This window comes from Oncorhynchus tshawytscha, linkage group LG05 (genome assembly GCF_018296145.1).
Source record: "Oncorhynchus tshawytscha isolate Ot180627B linkage group LG05, Otsh_v2.0, whole genome shotgun sequence".
Classification (NCBI taxonomy): domain Eukaryota; kingdom Metazoa; phylum Chordata; class Actinopteri; order Salmoniformes; family Salmonidae; genus Oncorhynchus; species Oncorhynchus tshawytscha.
In genome coordinates, this window is record NC_056433.1 from 11,692,751 (window position 1) to 11,715,976 (window position 23,226).

General features: G+C 41.9%; 1 protein-coding gene across 2 annotated transcripts in view; it reads left to right on the top strand.

Annotated features, from left to right (window-relative positions):
• The first annotated feature begins 499 nt into the window (after positions 1-499).
• lin28b (lin-28 homolog B (C. elegans)) overlaps positions 500-23,226 on the top strand; it is a 48,734-nt gene continuing 26,007 nt past the window's right edge. The window contains exons 1-3 of one of the 2 annotated variants that reach the window (XM_024419656.2): positions 500-723; positions 1,399-1,589; positions 17,205-17,395. In XM_024419656.2, coding sequence (XP_024275424.1) covers positions 714-723; positions 1,399-1,589; positions 17,205-17,395 — 392 coding nt within the window. In that variant the 5' untranslated portion in view covers positions 500-713. The remainder of the gene's footprint in view (positions 724-1,398; positions 1,590-17,204; positions 17,396-23,226) is intronic. The other variant, XM_042321471.1, reaches the window with a different exon arrangement.

The window sequence follows — 23,226 nt, forward strand, 5'->3', positions numbered from 1 at the left end:
CTTAGGAACGTAGAAAATAAAATGTAGTACTAGTGTATAAAATAAGCAGAACAACAAGTTTAATATTTTCTACACCAAATGTTTGTTTGCATTCATTAGTTGTTTCACAGTCTTTATAGTTCCAATTTAGTGCATTCGCTGCTGTTATTCAAATGTCAGTTATTGCATTTTAGAAACCGATTTGGCTATTAAAAATTGTATGAAGCAGGCGAAAAACAGGCTGACCATTAGGCAGAAGGCTTACTTGCCTTTCACACAACTCTTGGCCGAAGTTGTTACATTTGAAGCAAGATAACGCATCCTTCTTTAATAAAGGTGTGTTATTGTGAGGACACGGCTGACCACTTGGACCTAATCGGTTCCGAGTCAGTTTTCTTCGCTGCTCTACCGTCCCTAGATCAGTGGTAAAATTAGTAGCAAGAAAGCATGTAATTGACAAAGTCACGTGTCTAGTACTGGCAGAGGCACAGCCAGTAAGCGAGCGAATGAGAGAGAGAGAGAGAGAGCAAGCGCTCGAAGTGGAGTGAACGAGGAAAGGATTGAAGGAGAGAGACATGACAAAATATCAAAAGAGGGAAAGCACGCTGTACCATGCGAGCTAAATTTGTGACCGCTGGAATTGAGGATGTCGGATTAATGGTGACTATCATAACCCGTTTTCGCAGAGGAAGCTTTTCGATTGGAACTTTCGAACAGAAGGTCCGCGGGGAAACATGGCCGAAGGTTATTCTCCAATTATTTGTAAAAAAAAAAAAAAAACTGTCCTTACTTTTTGGTATAGAGGGGGGCTGCGACTGGCTATTGTTACATATAACGTGTTATGTAGCCTACCGCCCACGATTATTGCCATGTGAAAATACATATTGGGGTCTTGTTGGAGCTGTTTGTCAACGATAAAGAGCGTATTGTGCCCAACATGGGCTTGCATGGTGAACCATGTGTGTACACCTGCCCTTGGAGTTCCATACAATGCTGGTTATTAACAGTGGTAGATGTAAGTAAATATGCTCCAGAAGTTACATCAGTGAGCATGCACGTGCAAGGGGGAATCGACCAAATCAATCGCATGTCGCCGTGCGCCATGCAGTTAGAAGCCCCATAAGTATCCTGTTTTACACCGATTTGCGTGATGTTCAAATCATTCTACCATGCGCTAAAATCGTTACGTGGAGACGAATTCTAGCAAAGATGAACATCACGTCGTCAAGTGGCGGGGATTCCCCATCGCTTAGGCTATGGAGATTTCCAACCAACTGGGCTCCATAAAAGTTGTGTAAAGGTTACTACTAGGCCTAATAACTGCGCAGGCACGTCTATAGGTTAAATACATATGCCACATCCACACTCGTCTATCAATACACAGCCTACTGTAGCTTACTACTTTCATATGCCTTTTAGGAGGGGCGGGTAAAGGTGGCGGAGAAGACGAAGCCAAGTCGACGGAGCAAGAAGAGCGAATTCGGCCCCAGCTTCTGTCAGGAACAGGCCACTGCAAGTGGTTTAATGTTCGAATGGGGTTTGGATTTATATCAATGACCAGCAGCGAGGGGAGCCCCGTAGATCCCCCTCTGGACGTATTTGTTCACCAAGTAAGTTCCCCGAACGAGAAAACCCGTGTAGGTTGACATTGTGCTGCTATGGGCATTGGGCATCTATCTTCCTCTTTGGTGCAGTCCTTTATCCTGTATGCTGTAGTCTACTCCACCCTGTTGATGGAAAGCAAGGAGTCAGTAGGCTTGATCAAGCAGCCTAGGCCAATTATTTCTAAATGAGAAATGACTCAATTGTATAGTTGTATTAACCTTTGTCCTTGCTTGGCAATAACATCACGTGTTATTGCGAAAGTCACTTTTTTTTGTAGGCCAGAGTGTTGGTTGCAACATGTGTAGCTTATCTTTTAATTAACCATTTGTCCAAATGTGTTCTTTTGTATCATCATGTTGTTTCCCTACCATTTAGGTTACAGGGCACACAACAACATGCTGTGGTGTTTCCTTAAAGTGGCACTATCCCTCTCCGAACCCGCACTCTCCCTTGAACTGCACAGTAGAACGCTTGTATGACACAGTTTGTCGTTTTTTGAATCGCCTCATTGACAGGGAGAATATGGTTGATGGCCCACCATATTGGAAACCATGCAAAAAGACTAACAGTTAAAAACACTCAGTTGATCACGTGTTCGTATAACTGTTTCTTTGAAAGATACTTTTGGTAGTGTATGTGGATACCTGCTTGTCAAACATCTCGTTCCAAAATCATGGGCATTAGTATGGAGTTTGTCCCCCCCCTTGCTGCTATAACAGCCTCCACTCTTCTGGAAAGGCTTTCCATTAGATGTTAGAACATTGCTGCAGGGATTTGCTTTCGTTCAGCCACAAGAGCATTAGTGAGTTCGGGCTCTGATGTTGGGCGATTAGGCCTGGCTCGCAGTCGGCGTTCCAATTCATCCCAGAGGGAAGGAGTTGAGGTAAGAGCTCGGTGCAGGCCAGTCAAGTTCTTCCACACCGATCTTGAAAAAACATTTCTGTATGGATCTCGCTTTGTGCACGGGGGCATTGTCAAGCTGAAACGGGAAAGGGCCTTCCCCCAACCTGTTGCCACGAAATTGGAAGCACAGAATCATCTAGAATGTAGTTGTATGCTGTAGGGATCTAGCCCGAACCATGAAAAACAGCCCCAAACCATTATTCCTCCTTCACCAAACTTTACAGTTGGCACTATACATTGGGGCAGGTAGCGTTCTCCTGGCATCCGCCAAACCCAGATTTGTCAGTCGGACTGTCAGATGGTGAAGTGTAGCAGTTTAAGGAGGAAGTTGAGGGGGGGTTGTGGGGAATAGAGGGAGGGAGTTGAGAAGGGGAGAGAGGGTATTGGGGTGGAAAAAGAGGGGGAGAAAGGGCGGGAGTTGAGGGGAGAGAGGGTGTTGGGGGAGAGGGAGGGAGTTGGGGGAGAGGGAGTGAGGGGGGAGGATAGAGTGAGTGAATGGGGGAGAGGGATGGAGAAGAGGAAGTTTAGGGGGGGTTGTGGGGGATAGATAGAGGGAGGGAGGGAGTTGGGAGGGGGGAGAGAAGAGAGAGAAAGAGTTGGTGAGAGAGGGAGACAGAAATAATGAGCTGCTTCCATGTCGACCTTGGAGAGATCTTCCTGGGGGGCCCAGGCATCGGGGTTCCTGTCCAATCACTTCTTCTGTGTGTGCATGTGTAATTCTTCATCAGCTACTACTCTATCAATGAACGGCACACTCCTACACAGCCTTCTGTATGCAGTGTGTGTTATTTACATGTCCTATTTTATAGATGCAGCTTTTAGTAAAAAGAAACGGAAATGAGTCAGCTTTCTCTACTTCAGAAGGGATGCTACAAAGCAGGATCAAGGAGTAAACCAGTGAACTTGCATACATATTCTGTTCTAACTTCTTATATTGCAGAAAACTAAGCTTGAAATGGGCATCATCTAACTGATTTGACAAACAAAAATCCAGGTTTACTGTTTTTAATGAACCAGAAAGTCTGTAGTTTATTTCTGTTTGTTTATCAAACGTATCTTGCTAACTCATTAATCCTGCTTTGTAGTACACCTCTGGTTCATTGGCCATTCTTATGGGGGTAAGAATGGGGTTTTGGGATAAATGCTGAAAATAAGGTCTGAGGTTAACACAGGCTTAGGAGATCTTAAATGTTTTGTTCTATGAGATAATCTGTCAGTTTACCTGACCTTTATGAATTATGACCTTTATGTGCTTGTGTTGGATACATAAGTGCTTAGCTGATGAAGATGATCTCATGTCGCAACTCTTGCCGTGTTTACAGACATCCCCCAAACAAACAAAAACCGAGTCTTGGAGAATGAGTTCCCCAACTGGTTGAGGATGGGCATTTGACACATTTAGACTGTTTGATGACTCGTGATTTTTTTGTTGTTGTTGAGTACTCTAATAATGTTTTATTTTTCGAACACGAGGCCCTTACTGGAAAAAATATGTGCGTATTTACCTATATACACTGAACAAATATATAAAAGCAAGATGTAAAGTGTTGAACCTATGTTTCATGAGCTGAAATAAAAGATCCCAGAAATTTAGCATGTGCACAAAAAGCTTATTTCTCTCAAATGTTGTGCTAAAATGTGTTAACATCCCTGTTAGTGAGCATTTCTCCTTTTCCAAGACAATCCATCCACCTGACAGGTGTGGCATATCAACAAGCGGATTAAACAGCATGATCATTACACAGGTGCACCAATAAAAGGCCACTCTAAAATGTGCAGTTTTGTCACACAACACAATGCCACGGATGTCTCAAGTTTTGCAGGAATGTCCACCAGAGCGGTTGCCAGAGAATTTAAGATAATTTCTCTACCATAAACCGGCTCCAACATCATTTAAGAGAATTTGGCAGTACTTCCAACCAGCCTCAGACCACGTGTATGGCCTTGTGTGGGTGAGCGGTTTGCTGATGTCAATGTGAACAGAGTGCCCCATTGTAGGGTTATGGTATGGGTAGGCATAAGCTACGGATAACGAACACAATTGCATTTTAGCGATGGCAATTTGAATGCACGAAAATACTGTGACGAGGTCCTGAGTCCCATTTTTTTTTTTTTTTTTTTACTGTCTGTGACCAACAGATGCATATCTGTATTCCCAGTCATGTGAAATCCATAGATTAGGGCCTAATGAATTTATTTCAATTGACTGATTTCCTCATATGAACTGTAACTCAGTAAAATCTATGAAATTATTGCATGTTGTGTTTATTTTTGTTCAATATAGATTGCAACAATGCCTAATTTATCATAACCATTACAGATGACAAATCCTCTGCTAAATTTCCCCATATTCGGTACCATTCAGAAGTTTGGACACACCTACTCATTCCAGGGTTTTTCTTTATTTTTCCTATTTTCTACATTGTGGAATAATAGTGAATGCATCAAAACTATGAAATAGCACATATGGAATCATGTAGTAGCCAAAAAATTGTTAAACAAGATTCTTCAAAGTAACCACCTGAAGGTGTGTTGGGTCATTGTCCTGTTGAAAAACAAATGATTGTCCCACTAATCGCAAACCAGAGGGGAAGGTGGTAATGCTGCAGAATGCTGTGGCAGCCATGCTGGTTAAGTGTGCCTTAAATTCTAAATAAATCACTGACAGTGTCACCAGCAAAGCACCATCACACCACCTCCTCCATGCTTCATAGTGGGAACCACACATGCGGGGATCATCCATTCACCTACTCTGCATCTCACAATGACTTGCTGATTGGAACCAAAAATCTAAAATTTGGACTCCTCAGACCAATGGACAGATTTCCACCAGTTTAATGTCCATTGCCTGTGTTTTTTTGGCCCATGCAAGTCTTCTTATTATTGGTGTTCTTTAGTAGTGGTTTCTTTCCAGCAATTTGACCAGAAAGACCTGACTCATGCAGTCTCCTTTTAGCAGTTGATGTGTTTGTTACTTGAACTCAGAAGCATTTATTTGAGTTGCAATTTCTGAGGCTGGTAACTAATGAACTTTTCCTCTGCAGCAGAGGTACATCTGGGTCCTCCTTTCCTGTGGCTGTCCTCGTGAGCCAGTTTCATCACATCGCTTGATGGTGTTTGCAACTGCTCTTGAAGAAACTTTTGAAATGTTCCGTATTGACTGACCTTCATGTCTTAAAGTAATGATGGACTGTCGTTTCTCGTTGCTTATTTGAGCTGTTCTTGCCATTTTATGGACTTGGTCTTTTACCAAATAGGGCTATCTTCTGTATGCCACCCCTACCTTGTCACAATACAACTGATTGGCTCAAATGCATTAAGAAGGAAAGCAATTCCACGAATGAAGTTTTAAGAAGGCACACCTGTTAATTGAAATGTATTCCAGGTGACTACCTCATGAAGCTGGTTGAGAGAATGCCATGATTCCATATGTGTTATTTCATACTTTTGATGTCTTCATTATTATTCCACAAAGTAGAAAATATAAAAAATTAAGAAAACCCCGGAATGAGTAGGTGTCCAAACCTTTTGACTGCTACTGTATATTCCCTCAATAAAAAAGCAAGTGCAGGACTTCTAATGTAGTAACGTTGAAGCGATCTGACTAGTGTTACTTAGCCAACCAGAAGTAAGAAGCTAACGTTAAATGGAGCCTACCTCAGCAGGAGCACTTTTTTTTTTGTTGGACTAAATTCTCCTAACTTTGCTTTACACAGAGTAGGCTACTGAGACAGACGGTGATGTGGCGCTCAGTGGTGAGGCTGAGGCAGGCTGCAATGCATGCAGAGGAGAGAGAGGTTAATACACTGGTTCCCAAACTTGGGGTCCCCTAAGAGAATTTGTACTAGTTTTTATCAAGCATCTGTTTCAATATGAGATTTCCACATGGTCTGTCATCTGATCTCGTCGATCGTCCCCTGGAGTTTGTTTACTCTTCACCCACCTTTTATCACGACAAATCAAATCACAGTTTTATTGGTCACATACACGTGTTTAGCAGATGTTATTATGGGTGTAGCGAAATGCTTGTAAAACTACATTGCTGATATTAATATAGAATCGTAAATAAGATTGAAATAATTCATGTGAATGTGATTATACGATCATCTGTGTGCTCCTTTGATGTCTGTCTGTCTGCGGCGCTTGATTAGTAATGCCTAGGAATACAAGTGTGAACATTGTCATTCGATAAAAGACATCTATTTACAGAGATGATGATTTGATCCAATTTATCATTACAACTGATTGAACAGTCGCTGATGCTACACTTTTCTCATATTTTCCCCCTTTCAGGGGTATAACATTACACTTGTACAGCTAATAGGCTAGGTGTTTGTAGATGGACTGAGGTGAATGAACCTACAGCAGCCAAGGTGATAATGGCTGGGGTCATTTTGGCTTGTTTTTGCTGTTCTCCAAATTAGCATTTTAAAGTGTTTTAATTGTATAGAAATGCAGTAAATGAGCTTCAACTTAAAAAAAATAATTGCCTAGTTCCGGACCTTACTGAAACCCTACTTATGCCCCTTTGTGTGTGTGTGTGTGTGTGTGTGTGTGTGTGTGTGTCAGCGTTCCAACCTTTCGGAGCAACTATGTCATAAAACTGATTTCAAGTCAGGCATGTGTGTGTGTGTGTTCTCGCGTGGGGGTTGTTCCATCCTCAGGCATTCTTTTCAAAAGAGGAATTTGTTTAAAGACAAAAAAGGGAAGGGGCCTGATTTGCTGTTCTCCCTCTGCTGGGGATCAAGTCTAAACGTCGAGCATGGTGTGCTGCTGTACTGGCCCTTCCTCCATCGGAAACCTCCAAGATTGTGTGTTTGCACGAGTGCATGTGTGTTTTTTTTGGTTAGTTGTTGCCTTTTCTGCTGTTCCTGCCTGTCCCAGTACGTAATAATAGTTGAGCACTTGGAGATTTTTGGCTGTGTGTGTGTGTGTGTGTGTGTGTGTTTGCATTCGTGTGTGTTTGTTGCATAGCAGAGGTTAAAATGGGCCCCTAGTGAGATTAACCTCTGACCCATGTCACCGTTTGGCATTCAAGCCCCACCTCTCCCCAGTCCCTGCCACCCCTCCCCAGTCCCTGCCTCTAGATAGCCAGTATCAGGCTTTGTCTCTAGTGCCACAGCCACACACCATCCTCCTTCTCACCTCCCCCCTCTTTACTTCAACGCTTCAAAAAAACGCAGAAGAAGAAAGCAGGGAGGTCATGTGACTTCCTCTTGAGGGGTCGTCCATATATGGGGAATGTGATTGGTAATTGGAAGGATGGATTGTGGGAGTTAGATTAGAAATGGTGCTAAAAATGATTTTCTATTGACATGACAAACAGGAAAGTTGAAGAACAGACGGATTCCATTTTTTAGTAGAGGATCTGTGTTTGTATTGTCTAGAACACAGAGATGCTCCAATGATGGTTTGGTTTTGGCATTGCTTCTGAAGAAGCTTGGTGGATTTGAATGTGTATTTTATGTAACTATGTTTCTGTGAAATTGTATAAAATGGACATTTTGAATTTCAATAATGTCTACTTTAGTTTGTTTACATCAGGATAATATTTTTTTTATATGTGTATTTGGACACATATGAACATATTTTGTTCTCAATGATCTAAGACCCTGGATCAAATGCTCTTTAACAGAATAGAGTTCTTGGTTTGGTTATTTTGTCATTGTCAAGTTGCATTTCCCTTGAAGTTATGGAAAGAAAATGGAGGAACAAACTGTTAAGACCATTCAATTTCCCAGCTTAGTTAGCAAGTAGCCACAGTATACTTTTTCTCAATGCTTTTATCACCAATAGTTTGTTTACAGGGCTTACATTGATAATTCGTTTTGGTCATACATTTACTTATTGCTGAACCTGAGTACTAAATGCTGTTTTAATGCAACCAAAGCTAGCATTTAACTAGCATTCACGTTGCATTTGGCTAGCATTTAGCTAGCATTCACCTTGCATTTAGCTAGCACTGACCACAAGCCTTTATGATTATGATCTCAACCCATCTGGTGGGTTTTATTTTTTTTTAAACAGAAAATAAATGATATACCAAAGGGCTAAAGATAATCAATGAGGAATATTAAACAGAAAGGGAAACCACAGCTTTTATAATTGTGTGTTAAAAAGGTCAAGCCAGTAATTTTTCAATAGTTCTGAAATTTGATTTGATAATAGGCAACTTGTTTCCTAAACCATCTCTTGTCATACAAATCCAGTCGCTGTCTAAAGTTTGCTTTATGTGCTCAGATTGAATGAATCAAGCAGTAGGTTTAATTCGGGTTATTTCCAAGTTTTTAATCGTGAACATTGATCCATCTTAGTTTATAAACCGATGGTATTTAACTTTGTTTTATGAAGACAAAGTATTGTCAATGAAACCAAATGAAATTTGTGATAGGACAGCTACAGGTAGCATGCTAACAGTCATTTGATTTCCTTTTCCTAGTGGCTTTTGAAGAATACTCTTCAGAAATATCTGAATGTCTTTACTGCTTTCTTTTATCATAATCAATATCGATATGTGTGTGTGCTGCATGGACCTGAAGTTGTTATTGTTAACGCTGTCAACCAGTCATGATGTAACCGGCTCAATCACCAGTCAAAAAGCAACCTTTTAGTGTTTAAAAACGTATACAGTTGAAGTCGGAAGTTTACATACTTAGGTTGGAGTCATTAAAAATAGTTTTTCAACCACTCCACAAATTTCTTGTTAACAAACTATAGTTCTGGCAAGTCGGTTAGGAAGTTGGTTATCTACTTTGTGCATGACACAACATTTTTCCAACAATTGTTTACAGATGGATTATTTCACTTATAATTCACAGTATCACAATTCCAGGGGTCAGAAGTTTTCATACACTAAACACTAGAGCAATTTCCAAATGCCTGACGGTACCACGTTCCTCTGTACAAATATTAGTATGCAAGTATTAACACCATTGGACCACGCAGCCGCGTTCTGTCTCCTAGAGATGAATGTACTTTGGTGCAAAAAGTACAAATTAATCCCAGAACAACAGCAAAGGACCTTGTGAAGATGCTGAAGGAAACAGGTACAAAAGTATCTATATCCACAGTAAAACGAGTCCTATATCAACATAACCTGAAAGGCTGCTCAGCAAGGAAGAAGCCACTGCTCCAAAACCGCCATAAAAAAAGGCAGACTACAGTTTGCAACTGCACACGGGGACACATATCGTACTTTTTGGAGAAACGTCCTCTGGTCTGATGAAACAAAACTAGTACTGTTTGGCCGTGATTACCATCGTTATGTTTGGAGGAAGAAGGGGGAAGCGTACAATCCGAAGAACACTGTCCCAACCGTGAAGCACCGGGGTGGCAGCATCATGTTGTGGGGGTGCTTTACTGCAAGGGGGACTGGTGTATTTCACAAAATAGATGGCATCATGAGGAAGAAAAATGATGTGGATATATTGAAGCAAAATCTCAAGACATCAGTCAGGAAGTTAAAGCTTGGTCGCAAATGGGTCTTCCAAATGGACAATGACCCCAAGCATACTTCCAAAGTTGTGGCAAAATGGCTTAAGGACAACAAAGTCAAGATATTGGAGTGGCCCTTACAAAGCCCTGACCTCAATCCTATAGAAAATGTGTTGGCAGAACTGAAAAAGCGTGTGCGAGAAAGGAGGCCTACAAACCTGACTCAGTTACACCAGCTCTGTCGAGAAATGGGCCAAAATTCACCCAAACTATTGTGGGAAGCTTGTGGAAGGCTACCTGAAACACTTGACCCAAGTTAAACAATTTGTAATGCAATGCTACCAAATACTAATTGAGTCATCTTCTGACCACTGGGAATGTGATGAAAGAAATAAAACCTGAAATAAATCTGAAATAAATTCATGGAAATATCTCTAGACTCCCCTTCATTATCACGGAGCAACTAATTTTCTGACCCCTAATATTTGTTAGTAGCTACTATCTTGTCTCATCGCTACAACTCCCGTACGGGCTCGGGAGAGACGAAGGTTGAAAGTCATGCGTCCTCCGATACACAACCCAACCAAGGGGCTGCTTCTTAACACAGCGCACATCCAACCCGGAAGCCAGCCACACCAATGTGTCGGTGGAAACACCGTGCACCTGGCATCCTTGGTTAGCGTGCACTGCGCCCGGCCAGCCACAGGAGTCGCTGGTGCGCGATGAGACAAACCCTCCCTAACCCAGACGACGTTAGGCCAACGTTAGGCCAATTGTGCGTCGCCCCATGGACCTCCTGGTCGCGGCCGGTTACGACAGAGCCTGGGCGCGAACCCAGAGTCTCTGGTGGCACAGCTGGTGCTGCAGTACAGCACCCTTAACCACAGCGCCACCCGGGAGGCACCATTTTCCTTTTCTGTTGCAAAATGTTTTCAGTTGTGTGACCTAATAAACACTATCTAACTGTAGGCTTTATCACATTCCTGTTTTGTTTTTCAGTTCCAATTGAGAAACAATTATTTTTATTGAATTTATTTTGGGCAGCTGGGCTCCTTTCTCTTTTAATTCATGAAGGTCGGTTACATTTCATAATATTCACATTTAATACCAACGACAACAGCAGAAAACGAAACAAAAATACATTTGAAAAAGTGTCCATTTCTCTGGCAGATGTCAAATGTCCATAAGGTGCCATGGCACTGTTCATTTTTGTTTGCGTCTAGTTTTTTTTTCTTAGTTGGGTCTGATGACAGTTCTGCTTTTAATTAGTTACATTTATGACCATTGTTCTCCACAGTTTTGCGCTTCTCTCCAGTCCCGTACTGTACCTCAGCTTTACAGCAAAGCAAGAAGCAAGGCTGCTGTTTTGTTTATGTTCAAAAATACAACTCTATTTGCAATGTTGACCTGTGCTTCTTACCTTTTTTTTCCTTTACTAGGGCCCCCGTTTGCTGAAGTGAATTAAGGTTGTCACCCTACTACTGCTAGTTCTTTCTTTCTCCCCAGCCACCTCACCGTGGTTCTTCTCTTCTCCCCAGCCACCTCACCGTGGTTCTTCTCTTCTCCCCAGCCACCTCACCGTGGTTCTTCTCTTCTCCCCAGCCACCTCACCGTGGTTCTTTTCTTCTCCCCAGCCACCTCACCGTGGTTCTTCTCTTCTCCCCAGCCACCTCACCGTGGTTCTTTTCTTCTCCCCAGCCACCTCACCGTGGTTCTTCTCTTCTCCCCAGCCACCTCACCGTGGTTCTTTCCCCAGCTTGGTTCTCCCCAGCCACCTCACCGTGGTTCTTTGGTTCTTCTCCCCAGCCACCTCACCGTGGTTCTTCTCTTCTCCCCAGCCACCTCACCGTGGTTCTTCTCTTCTCCCCAGCCACCTCACCGTGGTTCTTCTCTCACCGTGGTTCTTCCCCCCCAGCCACCTCACCGTGGTTCTTTCTTCTCCCCAGCCACCTCACCGTGGTTCTTCTCTTCTCCCCAGCCACCTCACCGTGGTTCTTCTCTTCTCCTTCTCCCCCAGCCACCTCACCGTGGTTCTTTTCTTCTCCCCAGCCACCTCACCGTGGTTCTTCTCCCCAGCCACCTCACCTTGGTTCTTTTCTTCCCCCAGCCACCTCACCTTGGTTCTTCTCTTCTCCCCAGCCACCTCACCTTGGTTCTTCTCTTCTCCCCAGCCACCTCACCTTGGTTCTTCTCTTCTCCCCAGCCACCTCACCTTGGTTCATCTCTTCTCCCCAGCCACCTCACCTTGGTTCATCTCTTCTCCCCAGCCACCTCACCTTGGTTCTTCTCTTCTCCCCAGCCACCTCACCGTGGTTCTTCTCTTCTCCCCAGCCACCTCACCGTGGTTCTTCTCTTCTCCCCAGCCACCTCACCGTGGTTCTTCTCTTCCCCAGCCATCTCACCGTCCCCAGCCATCTCACCGTGGTTCTTCTCTTCTCCCCAGCCACCTCACCGTGGTTCTTCTCTTCTCCCCAGCCACCTCACCGTGGTTCTTCTCTTCTCCCCAGCCACCTCACCTTGGTTCTTTCCCGTCCTCCTTCCGTCCTGATAAACCCATAGCAGAATGATCTACTTCTTCCCCAACCCTCCCCCCCTCCCTCTGATCAAATATGGTCCGCTCCATAATCAGTGTGCGCTAGCGGTTAGCATGTTGTTAATTTGGGCCAGGGGGGAAATGGAAACACTCTTAAATATTTGATGGGGGTTTGGGTAGAGGTTAGGGGGGTGTTGGGTAGAGGTCAGGGGTTAGTGGCTGTAATGAAAACGTGTGGAGGAGGGCGAGGGATGTTAGCGCGGTGAGGTTTCGTCTTTTGATGTTTTTTAAAATTTTATATGCATCCTGTCGGGTCACGTCCATCTGTGACAATCGGGGCCAGCTTTGTCCACTTAGCACTTCCTGTGTGTAAAAAGATACTTAATGGCACCGCACCACATGGTCGTCACACACACACGGTTGTGCGCATGGACACAGTCCCCCCCCCCACACTGCTTCCAATAGGCTACTTCACTCCGACCAGCAGCTCCATCCCATAATTAGCCCTCACACAGCTCCTTTCTCGTTCCACTTCCTGCATCGATTACTGCGACTGGTGATGACGATGGTTAGGCTATTTTCATCCAGGGCGCTGGGTTTATTATTTGCTTCCTTCGCAGTTTGCACACTACGCATGTACACACACATTCTGGAGGTAGTCTTATGAGCATAATAAGTACATAATCATTTTCTCCTCCCAGGTTGCTGCGAAAGACGATGTCTTCTCAGCGTTCCTTGTAAATTAACAATAAAAAATAGATGAACACACAAACACCACTCTGAAACAGAACACACACACACACTCGGTCCAAATCCTTATTATTTGTCTGTGGAAATGGACATAGCACATGGGTAACTCAGAATAGGCAGGCAGTTTTGGAGGTGTGTGGGGGTTGGTGTGCCCTGCCTCTTTCCCTGTCAGTGGGTCCTCTTCCTGGGGGGGGTGTTTATGCACTGACCTGCAAGGCTCCTGATCAAATGGAGGTTTTGTTCCTTGTCATTCCTGGTCCCCCCCCAGGCCTGATCAGGAGTTGCTCCTCCATTGGAGCTGAACAGAATGTGCTAGAGGCATTTCTCTCTCGCCTCCCCTTCTCACACAGCACACCCCCACCCTGCTCCAGGCCACTCCTCCATTTTGTTCTCTCTCTTTCTCTCCTCTGACCATGCCCTCTCTTGACCTCTGTGTGTAAACTGAAACCAGGCAGGACACCCGCCAGGTCACCTGAGAGGACACCCGCCAGGTCACCTGAGAGGAGGGCACTCGGGTTGCAGGTTCTGATTCTTCAGGTTTACGCACACAGACACACACACACACATATGTGCACGTACGTGCATGCAAACACACACACATAGACACACACACACACACACATATATGCACGTACGTACATGCAAGCACACACAAACGCACATCTGGCATAATATGCATTCCTTTGTCCGGAATTTATTTTATTAGGGAATAACTCAATTTCATTCATCTGATTTAGTTCATAGTCGAGTAGCTTGAATAAAGTCCTGCGGCAATTTGTAATTACTGACACATTATTTTACACACGAGATACTGTGGTTATATAAAAAGCCAATTGTATATCTTTACTATAATTTCCTAGATACTAGATATTCATTAAAGTATCTAGGAAATGTGAGTTGACATATTTCTAGTGAACAAAAGGACTTGTGTGCTTTCCTAACTGACAATCACTGGACCAGTGTTATGAAGGATCAGGGGGTGGGGATGCGGGCACCACTGAACTTTGACCCGGAAACACATGCTGCTTTCATAAAATGATGACTGGCGCAGACGAGGAAGGCTCTCATTGATTGGCTGAGCCAGAGAATCAATGACTAGTCATAATTATGCCTTGAAAGAAAGAGAGGAGCAGTTCTGCTGAAGTTTTATTTTTTAAATGCCCGTAACATTTTAGAATTTATAATAATATATCCATCATAAAGTCGCTGGGATTGAAATAATTTATTAGCTATTTGAAGTTGTGGTTTTAGTTTGTTTTAATACTGTTGTGATTTGTACCAAAATGTATAATCATCTCCTGAAGTGACCCACTACAGCTGAAACGAACATATAATACCCACCTTGGTTGTCATTAGCAACTTGTATGTATATTAATTCAGTTCACCATGACATCACCCTTTTTCTTCCATTCTCTGTCCTTTTCTTTCCCCTTATCCCTTGTTTTATCGTGAGTGTATGCCCTGTTGAATAGAGGTGTAGAATCCTTGCTGTCTCTCTCATTCTATCCCTAATCCTTCCTTTTCCTCACAGCATATCCAAAACATCCAGAACGGTCTCCTACTTTCAGCTAGCTGGAGTGAGCTAAGCTAATCACCTACTGCTTGCTAGCAGGAGACAGGGAATGATTTGAGTGAACGAAGGGATAAATGAACGAATGAATACATTGTGTGAAATCATGTATGATTGAGGAGTCTTTTTCACCCTTCGTGAAACCACGAGGTGTTTAAATGACGAATGTGTCGATTCCCCTGTCTTTCGTAGTTATGGAGTTTTTCACCAATATTCTTTATAAAGAGTTTGTAGTGCTTTTAGTAATTTGGTTAGTAGTGTTGGTGATGTCTTTTAGTGATGATGTTCACATCTTTATTGTCAAGAAGCACAAAGATTTGTCCTCACCAAAATGACAAAATAATATAGATAGTAATAATCATGCATAGTGAAATCTCTGAACTACAGTCCTGATTTGACCACTTTGAATTCATTGGTAGGATTAGATATATTTTGTAGTTTACAGTACTTTAAGTCAAATGTGACATTGTAATTTTAGAGATGCAGTTGTTGTAAGTATTTTAATTAACCACATCCAGTTTTACATGTATTGATTCCAATGGGTTAATCCCAAGATGTGTCTGTGTATAACAGAAAGATTTGTTTTTATGTTATGTGAAAACAATTCGTGTTAGAAATGATGCAAACTGGGATTTTAGATATTTAAAAAAAAAAGTGAATATATTTAGAAAACTCACTGTATTAGAAATAATAAAATATATTGAAATAATTGAGGGGTTTAGAGATTTGAAGTATATCATTTACTTGGATCTTTGGACTGCCTTTTTGCCCCTCCCACTTGTATAATTTCATTGGTTGAGGGAAATTGCAGTCTTTTTATTTCAAGCAATAAATTAAAATTAATATTACTGTAGTGATTTTAAATAATTGTTAGATATCATCAGAATAAGGGTCTAAATATAATCTAGGACAGATAGTAGCTGTTACTAGTGGCATAATAATGACAGATTTTCATGTATTAAAATCATTAGTAGATAATGAATGTTGATTAGTCAGTAGAAAGCTTCGGGGTATGTGAGATGATAAAAACACCATTATAAAGATATTCAAGCTTCTATAATAGCTTTATTGTGTTCATAATTCTAAGCAACATTTTGTGTGAAATATTAAATGTATTATAGCAAATATACACGTATAAATCTATTCCAAAAACGGGTTAATTCATAAAGAAATTCCTTGTTTCATCTTTGAAGAAATAAACTGTAATAACTTTAGTGCAGCTATTATTTCTGTCTTTCCTATTGGTTTCCAGAGATAATATTTAACTAATAATATTTATATCAAAGATTAATACAAAATAAAGCAATACATTGGACCAGATGTATTATATTTTCATGAAACATGAACATGAAATGATTGGTAACACTTTATTTGGATAGTCCATCTGTAGGTGCTCTACTGTCTTATCAGTAACATTTCAACCAACCAACTAACTATCTACTAACCCTAACCTTAACCCTTATCCAAATACTAACTATAACCTTAGCAAGCAGTTCCTTATCAACAGATCAAACTAACAATCTGTAGAGGTTCTACAGATGGAAACTCCAGACCATACAAATAGTGTGACCAAATAGTTTTATATGCATGAACTTTAATGGTTTATAGTCCTATTTTGTCTTTTGAACTTGTTTACCATAGATAAACACAAGCAACATTTGCACTGTGGTAAATGACTTAGTAAAGCTAACCCAAATAGTAGCCATTCTTCCCAACTGTACTCTGTTTATACAATAATATTGCCTCTCTTTCTCACTCTCGTGGCAACATGCTTGTTTGAATAGCTCTTCATTGGCCTGCATTCTGTTGGCTTGCTCTGACACTCCTTCAACAGCATGTATACATTTTGATGCTGTGTGTGTTTGTTCCCCTCTGCTAAATTCGGTTATGCGTCGGGTGCGATCCGTAAAAGATACATGATATCAGTCATATTATGTTGTCAAATCATACATCTTTGATTTATATGTAGCCTAGTGTTTACGTAGTAACCAGATGAATCATTCAGATGCAACTGATAAAGACATTTCTTGGGTAGAGGGAAGTGACAGCATTGGGTGCGAAACCCTATTCCTCCCCCCTCCCTCCCTGTCAGAAGGAAACTGTCTAAGTGAGAACTCAAATGGGAGGGATGAGGAAGGGATGCACCTAAGCTACCAATTTTTCGATTTAATTACATTTTGTCATTTGATAAGGATGAACATTGACAATGACTGGAATGAAATAGTGGACATTCCAAAGGTTTGCTATAAATGCTAGCCCAAAAATCATTAATTGTAACAGTGCAGTGTTTCTAAAGAGGGGTGGTCTGGATGTAATTGTAATTACATGGTAATAATTCAGTATCTTTTAAAGGATGGTCTGGTCGGTATAATTCAAATTCCATGGCAGCATTTCTTAAAGGGCTGGTGTGTTGATTTTTTTCCTCCACAGAGTAAACTGGTGATGGAGGGCTTCCGCAGCCTGAAGGAGGGCGAGCAGGTGGAGTTCACCTTTAAGAAGTCCTCCAAGGGCCTGGAGTCCCTGTGGGTGACGGGGCTGGGTGGGGGACCATGTGCGGGCAGCGAAAGGAGACCCAAAGGGAAGGTCCCGCCCCAGAAGAACCGCAAACCAAAGGGAGACCGGTGAGTACAAGAGCAAAGCATGCTGAGAAGGCTCTGATTGACAGGAAGTACATTGTGGATGGAGCTTTGCTGCACAGGATTTTTAAAACGACATGGGCGAAATGGCTGGGAAAGACCAGGGACCTCACGATACGATATTATCACGATACTTAGGTGCCGATATGATAAGGATTGAGATTCTCACGGTTTTGTTTTGCGATTTGATTCTGCAATTCTATTGTGATTTGACGACGAGAGAGAACATGATATAATTAGTTTTGATCAGTCATGGAAATAAGTGCTGAAAACATGTTTGCTCACTATTTAAAAAGAACAACAAGATATAGGATATAGGTACAGCCGACTAGCTGTGTTGTTTTGTCTTTGAAACCAGGTTTGCTGTTCACTTGTGCTATATAAGATGGAAGGGAGTTCCATTCAATCATGACTTTGTATACTACTGTACTTTTCCTTGAATTTATTCTGGACCTGTGGACTGTGAAAAGACCCCTGGTGGCATGTCTGGTGGGGTGTGTCTCAGTGCTGTATGCAAGTCACGATACAGATGTAACTGTATTGAGACCCCCGTCACTACTACTACTGGAAACCAACATTAAAGTAACGTGGACAACAAAGAATTAAAAAGGCTAAACTGATTTGTTAACATTTAAAAAGTAATCTGTTGATTTACGCTCAAATTTTACTGATGAAAAAACAACCGTTTAAAAAAAACCCCACAAAACTCTTTTGTTGTTGATGGGTATTAATATGGAAGAAAATGTTAGTATTAGCCTTACAAATCTGTATGTTTCTGCATTCATCAGTTGGATAGTTATCAGGGGGCCTAGATTGTAGATTTAACACAGATCTAAGTACATAGCGATTGCCATGGTTATTCAGCTTGAGTCATGCATTGAATAGGGCACTTTTCCCGCTATTCAAAGTCAATTTAACATCTTCCACAATCTTAAAATTGTCCCTGGGTAGGTTTGTGAATCTCAATGCATTTTACTGCAGGTATTATGAAAGGGGGTGTTTTGACTATATCTGAATACTGTCTGTGGTGTTGAGCTGGACTCCCGACATCAATATTTTTAACGTCTTGTTTAGTCCCTAAGGCTTATATGGAACTCGCTGAAATAGTTTGATGGTTGCTGTATCTGTGCTCTACCTCTCTGTCCCTCTTCTACTGAGAAAACTTACAGTTCCTCCTCCTCTGCATGTGTCAGAGCACCTGGTGCTGCAGTGAACACACAGAGACGGACTGGGATGGAGCTATATGTGGCTGCCATCGTGGGAGGCTACTTCACATAGTTCCACTGTACAGTGTACATTAAAGCCAACATCTGGAGTTTGTGTATCCACTAGCAGTAAGATGAAGAATGGGGTCTGGAGAAATGTAACCTAACTACTCTCAAATTCATAAACGCAACTCAAGTTATTCTTAAATAATCAATGAATATAGGGCAGGCTGTCATCAAAGAACCATTGAACAAGGAAATATCACCGATTATTCCTTAATTAAAAAAGAAAAAACTGCCTTTAACATTTGCGACCTCAAGGTTGATGTAATTCTTTCCCTACAATGGATGTAAGATGGACAGAGCCTTCAGAAAATATTCATACCCCTTGGCTTATTCCAAATGTTGTTGTTACAACCTGAATTCAAAATGGATTAAACTTATTATTTTTTATCTCACCCATCTACACACAATACCCCATAATGACATGGAAAACATGTTTTTAGACATTTTTGCAAATGTATTGAAAATTAAATACAGATCTAATTTACATACAGGAAGTATTCACACCCCTGAATCAACACATGTTAGAATCCCCTTTGGCAGTGATTACAGCTGAAAATCTCTTAGAGCTTTACACACCTGGATTGTACAATATTTACACACCTGGATTGTACAATATTTACACACCTGGATTGTACAATATTTACACACCTGGATTGTACAATATTTACACATTATTAAACACATTCTGTGAAGTTGTTTATTCGTCATTGCTAAACAGCCATTTTCAAGTCTTGCCTTAGATTTTCTAGCTGATTTTTAAGTTACAGTTTTAACTAGCCAGTACAGATCCAGGTTCGATCCCGGGCTGTGTCGCAGCCGGACGCGACCAGGAGACCCATGAGGCGCAATTGGCCCATCATCGCCCGGGTTAGGGAAGGGTTTGGCCTGCTGGGATGTCCTTGTCCCATTGTGCTCTAGCGACTCCTTGTGGCGGCCATGTGCATGCACACTGACTTCGGTTGCCAGCTGTACGGTGTTTCCTCCAACACATAGGAGAAACAATAAAATAACAGTAGCGAGGCTGTATACGGGGCACTGGTACAGAGTCAATGTGCGGGGTCACCGGTTAGTTGAGGTAATATGTACAGTGCCTTGCGAAAGTATTCGGACCCCTTGAACTTTGCGACCTTTTGCCACATTTCAGGCTTCAAACATAAAGATATAAAAATGTATTTTTTTGTGAAGAATCAACAACAAGTGGGACACAATCATGAAGTGGAACAACATTTATTGGATATTTCAAACTTTTTTAACAAATCAAAAACGGGAAAATTGGGCGTGCAAAATTATTCAGCCCCCTTAAGTTAATACTTTGTAGTGCCACCTTTTGCTGCGATTACAGCTGTAAGTCGCTTGGGGTATGTCTCTATCAGTTTTGCACACCTGAATCCAATCGAGAATCTGTGGAAAGAACTGAAAACTGCTGTTCACAAATGCTCTCCATCCAACCTCACTGAGCTCGAGCTGTTTTGCAAGGAGGAATGGGAAAAAATTTCAGTCTGTTCCCAGTACCGGAGCACTAAGTCTAGGTCCTAAAGGCTTCTTAAAACCTCTCTGGGATATGTGAGATATAATTAAGATTCCTCAAACATAGTATTTTACACCATTTTAAAGATAAACTTCTTGTAAATCCAGCCACAGTGTCAATGACTACGGTGGCTGGGGCCTTTGACAATTTTTTGGAGCCTTCCTCTGACACCGCCTGGTATATAGGTCCTGGATGGCAGGAAGCTTGGCCCCAGTGTAGTGCCTTTCTGTCGGAGGCTGTGCAGTTGCCATACCCAGCGGTGATGCAACCAGTCAGGATGCTCTCGATGGTGCAGTTGTAGAACTTTTTGAGGCTCGGAGGACCCATGCCAAATATTTTCGGTGTCCTGAGGGAGAATATGCGTTGTTGTGCCCTCTTCACAATTGTCTTGGTGTGTTTGGACCATGATAGTTCAGGTGATATGGACACCAAGGAACTTGGGGCTCTCAACCTGCTCCTCTACAGCCCCATCGAGGAGAATGGGGGTGTGCTCGGTCCTCCTTTTTCTGTAGTCCAGAATCATCTCCTTTGTCTCGATCACGATGAGGGAGAGGTTGTTGTCCTGGCACCACATGGCCAGGTCTCTGACCTCCTCCCTATAGGCCTTCTCGTCGTTGTTGGTGATCAGGCCTACCACTGTCGTGTCATCAGCAAACTTAATGATGGTATTGCAGGTGGCCATGCAGTCATGGGTGAACAGGGAGTACAGGAGGGGACTGAGCACACACCCCTGAGGGGCCCCTGTGTTGGGATCAACATGGCATATGTTGTTACCTACCCGTACCACTTGGGGGCGGCCCTTCATTGTCTCCAAGTGTCTGTGGAAAGCAGGCTGAACCAGGTTTTCCTCTAAGATTTTGCCTGTGCTTAGCTCTATTCCGTTTCTTTTTATCCTAAAGAACTCCCTATTCCTTGCCGAGGACAAGCATACCATAACATGATGCAGCCACCATCATGCTTGAAATTATAAAGAGTGGTTCTCAGTGATGTGTTGGATTTGCCTCAAACATAGAACTTTGTATTCAGGACATGAAGTCAATTTCTTTGCCACGTTTTTTGCAGTTTTACTTTATTGCAAAAAGGATGCATGTTTTTGAAAAAATGTTTTCTGTACAGGCTTCCTTTTCACGCTGTCATTTAGGTTAGTATTGTAGAGTAACTACAATGTTGTTGATCCATCCTCAGTTCTCATATCAAAACCATTAAACTCATGGTGAAATCCCTGAGCAGTTTCCTTCCTCTCCGGCAACGGAGTTAGGAAGGACGCCTGCATCTTTGTAGTGACTGGGTGTAATGATACACCATCCAAAGTGTAGTTCATAACTTCACCATGCTCAAAGGTCTATTCAATGTGAACGTTCGCCCCAGTCTGAGGTCCTGAGCGCTCTGGAGCAAGTTTTATTATGGGAAAAATGGAAGAAGTTTAGAACCACCAAGACTCTTCAATGTCTGTTTTTTTCCTTTAGGCTTGTCATATCAAAGGGATTGAATACTTACTGACTCAAGAAATTTCAGTTTATCATTCTGAATTAATTTGTGAAAAAAATCTAAAAACATAATTTCACTAACATTAAAGGGTATTATGTGGAGGCCAGTGACACAAAACCTAAGTGTAATACATTTTACACTCAGGCTGTAACACAACAAAATGTGGAAAAAGTCCAGGAGTATGAATACTTTCTGAAAGCAATGTATATCTGCATAGACCAAATCATTGTGTGATTGATAAAGCTTTCTGGCTATCCAATCCCTCTCTTAATCAGGTGTGAAAATAAAGGTTTCCTCTTTAATAATAACATTATCTGCCGAAAGGGTTCCCTGGACGTTTTACACCAGTGAATAATTCAGTGTATTTAGGATAATTAGGGCTACTTTGTGGTTGGTTATCTCCATGGGGATTTGGAAGGGGGGCTACTTTGTGGTTGGTTATCTCCCATAGTGGTTTTTATCGTGTTGAGGATCAGAATCTGTGTTGGTAGGTAGCAGGTACTTAAGTTTGATTACACCTCTTGTTCTCTGCTGCTTACTGTATTCTTCCACGGGCTGGACAGAACTATAACTACAACCATACTTGAACACATCAGTGTATAAGTCCTGCGTTCCAATTATCTGTCCTTTTTCTTAGTGTGCACTTGTTCACTTCCCTTCGTGGATTAAAAGGAAAGGACCGTCAAAAGAAATATGGTGGAAACGCGTCACACTTTATTTGCATAGTCCAAATAGTCCGTGTATAGATGCTCTACAGATGGTTGATAGTCCAAATAGTCTGTGTATAGATGCTCTACAGATGGTTGATAGTCCAAATAGTCTGTGTATAGATGCTCTACAGATGGTTGATAGTCCAAATAGTCTGTGTATAGATGCTCTACAGATGGTTGATAGTCCAAATAGTCTGTGTATAGATGCTCTACAGATGGTTGATAGTCCAGATAGTCTGTGTATAGATGCTCTACAGATGGTTGATAGTCCAAATAGTCTGTGTATAGATACTCTACAGATGGTTGATAGTCCAAATAGTCTGTGTATAGATGCTATACAGATGGTTGATAGTCCAAATAGTCCGTGTATAGATGCTCTACAGATGGTTGATAGTCCAAATAGTCTGTGTATAGATGCTCTACAGATGGTTGATAGTCCAAATAGTCTGTGTATAGATGCTCTACAGATGGTTGATAGTCCAAATAGTCTGTGTATAGATGCTCTACAGATGGTTGATAGTCCAAATAGTCTGTGTATAGATGCTCTACAGATGGTTGATAGTCCAAATAGTCTGTGTATAGATGCTCTACAGATGGTTGATAGTCCAAATAGTCCGTGTATAGATGCTCTACAGATGGTTGATAGTCCAAATAGTCTGTGTATAGATGCTCTACAGATGGTTGATAGTCCAGATAGCCCGTGTATAGATGCTCTACAGATGGTTGATAGTCCAGATAGTCCGTGTATAGATGCTCTACAGATGGTTGATAGTCTGTGTATAGATGCTCTACAGATGGTTGATAGTCCGTGTATAGATG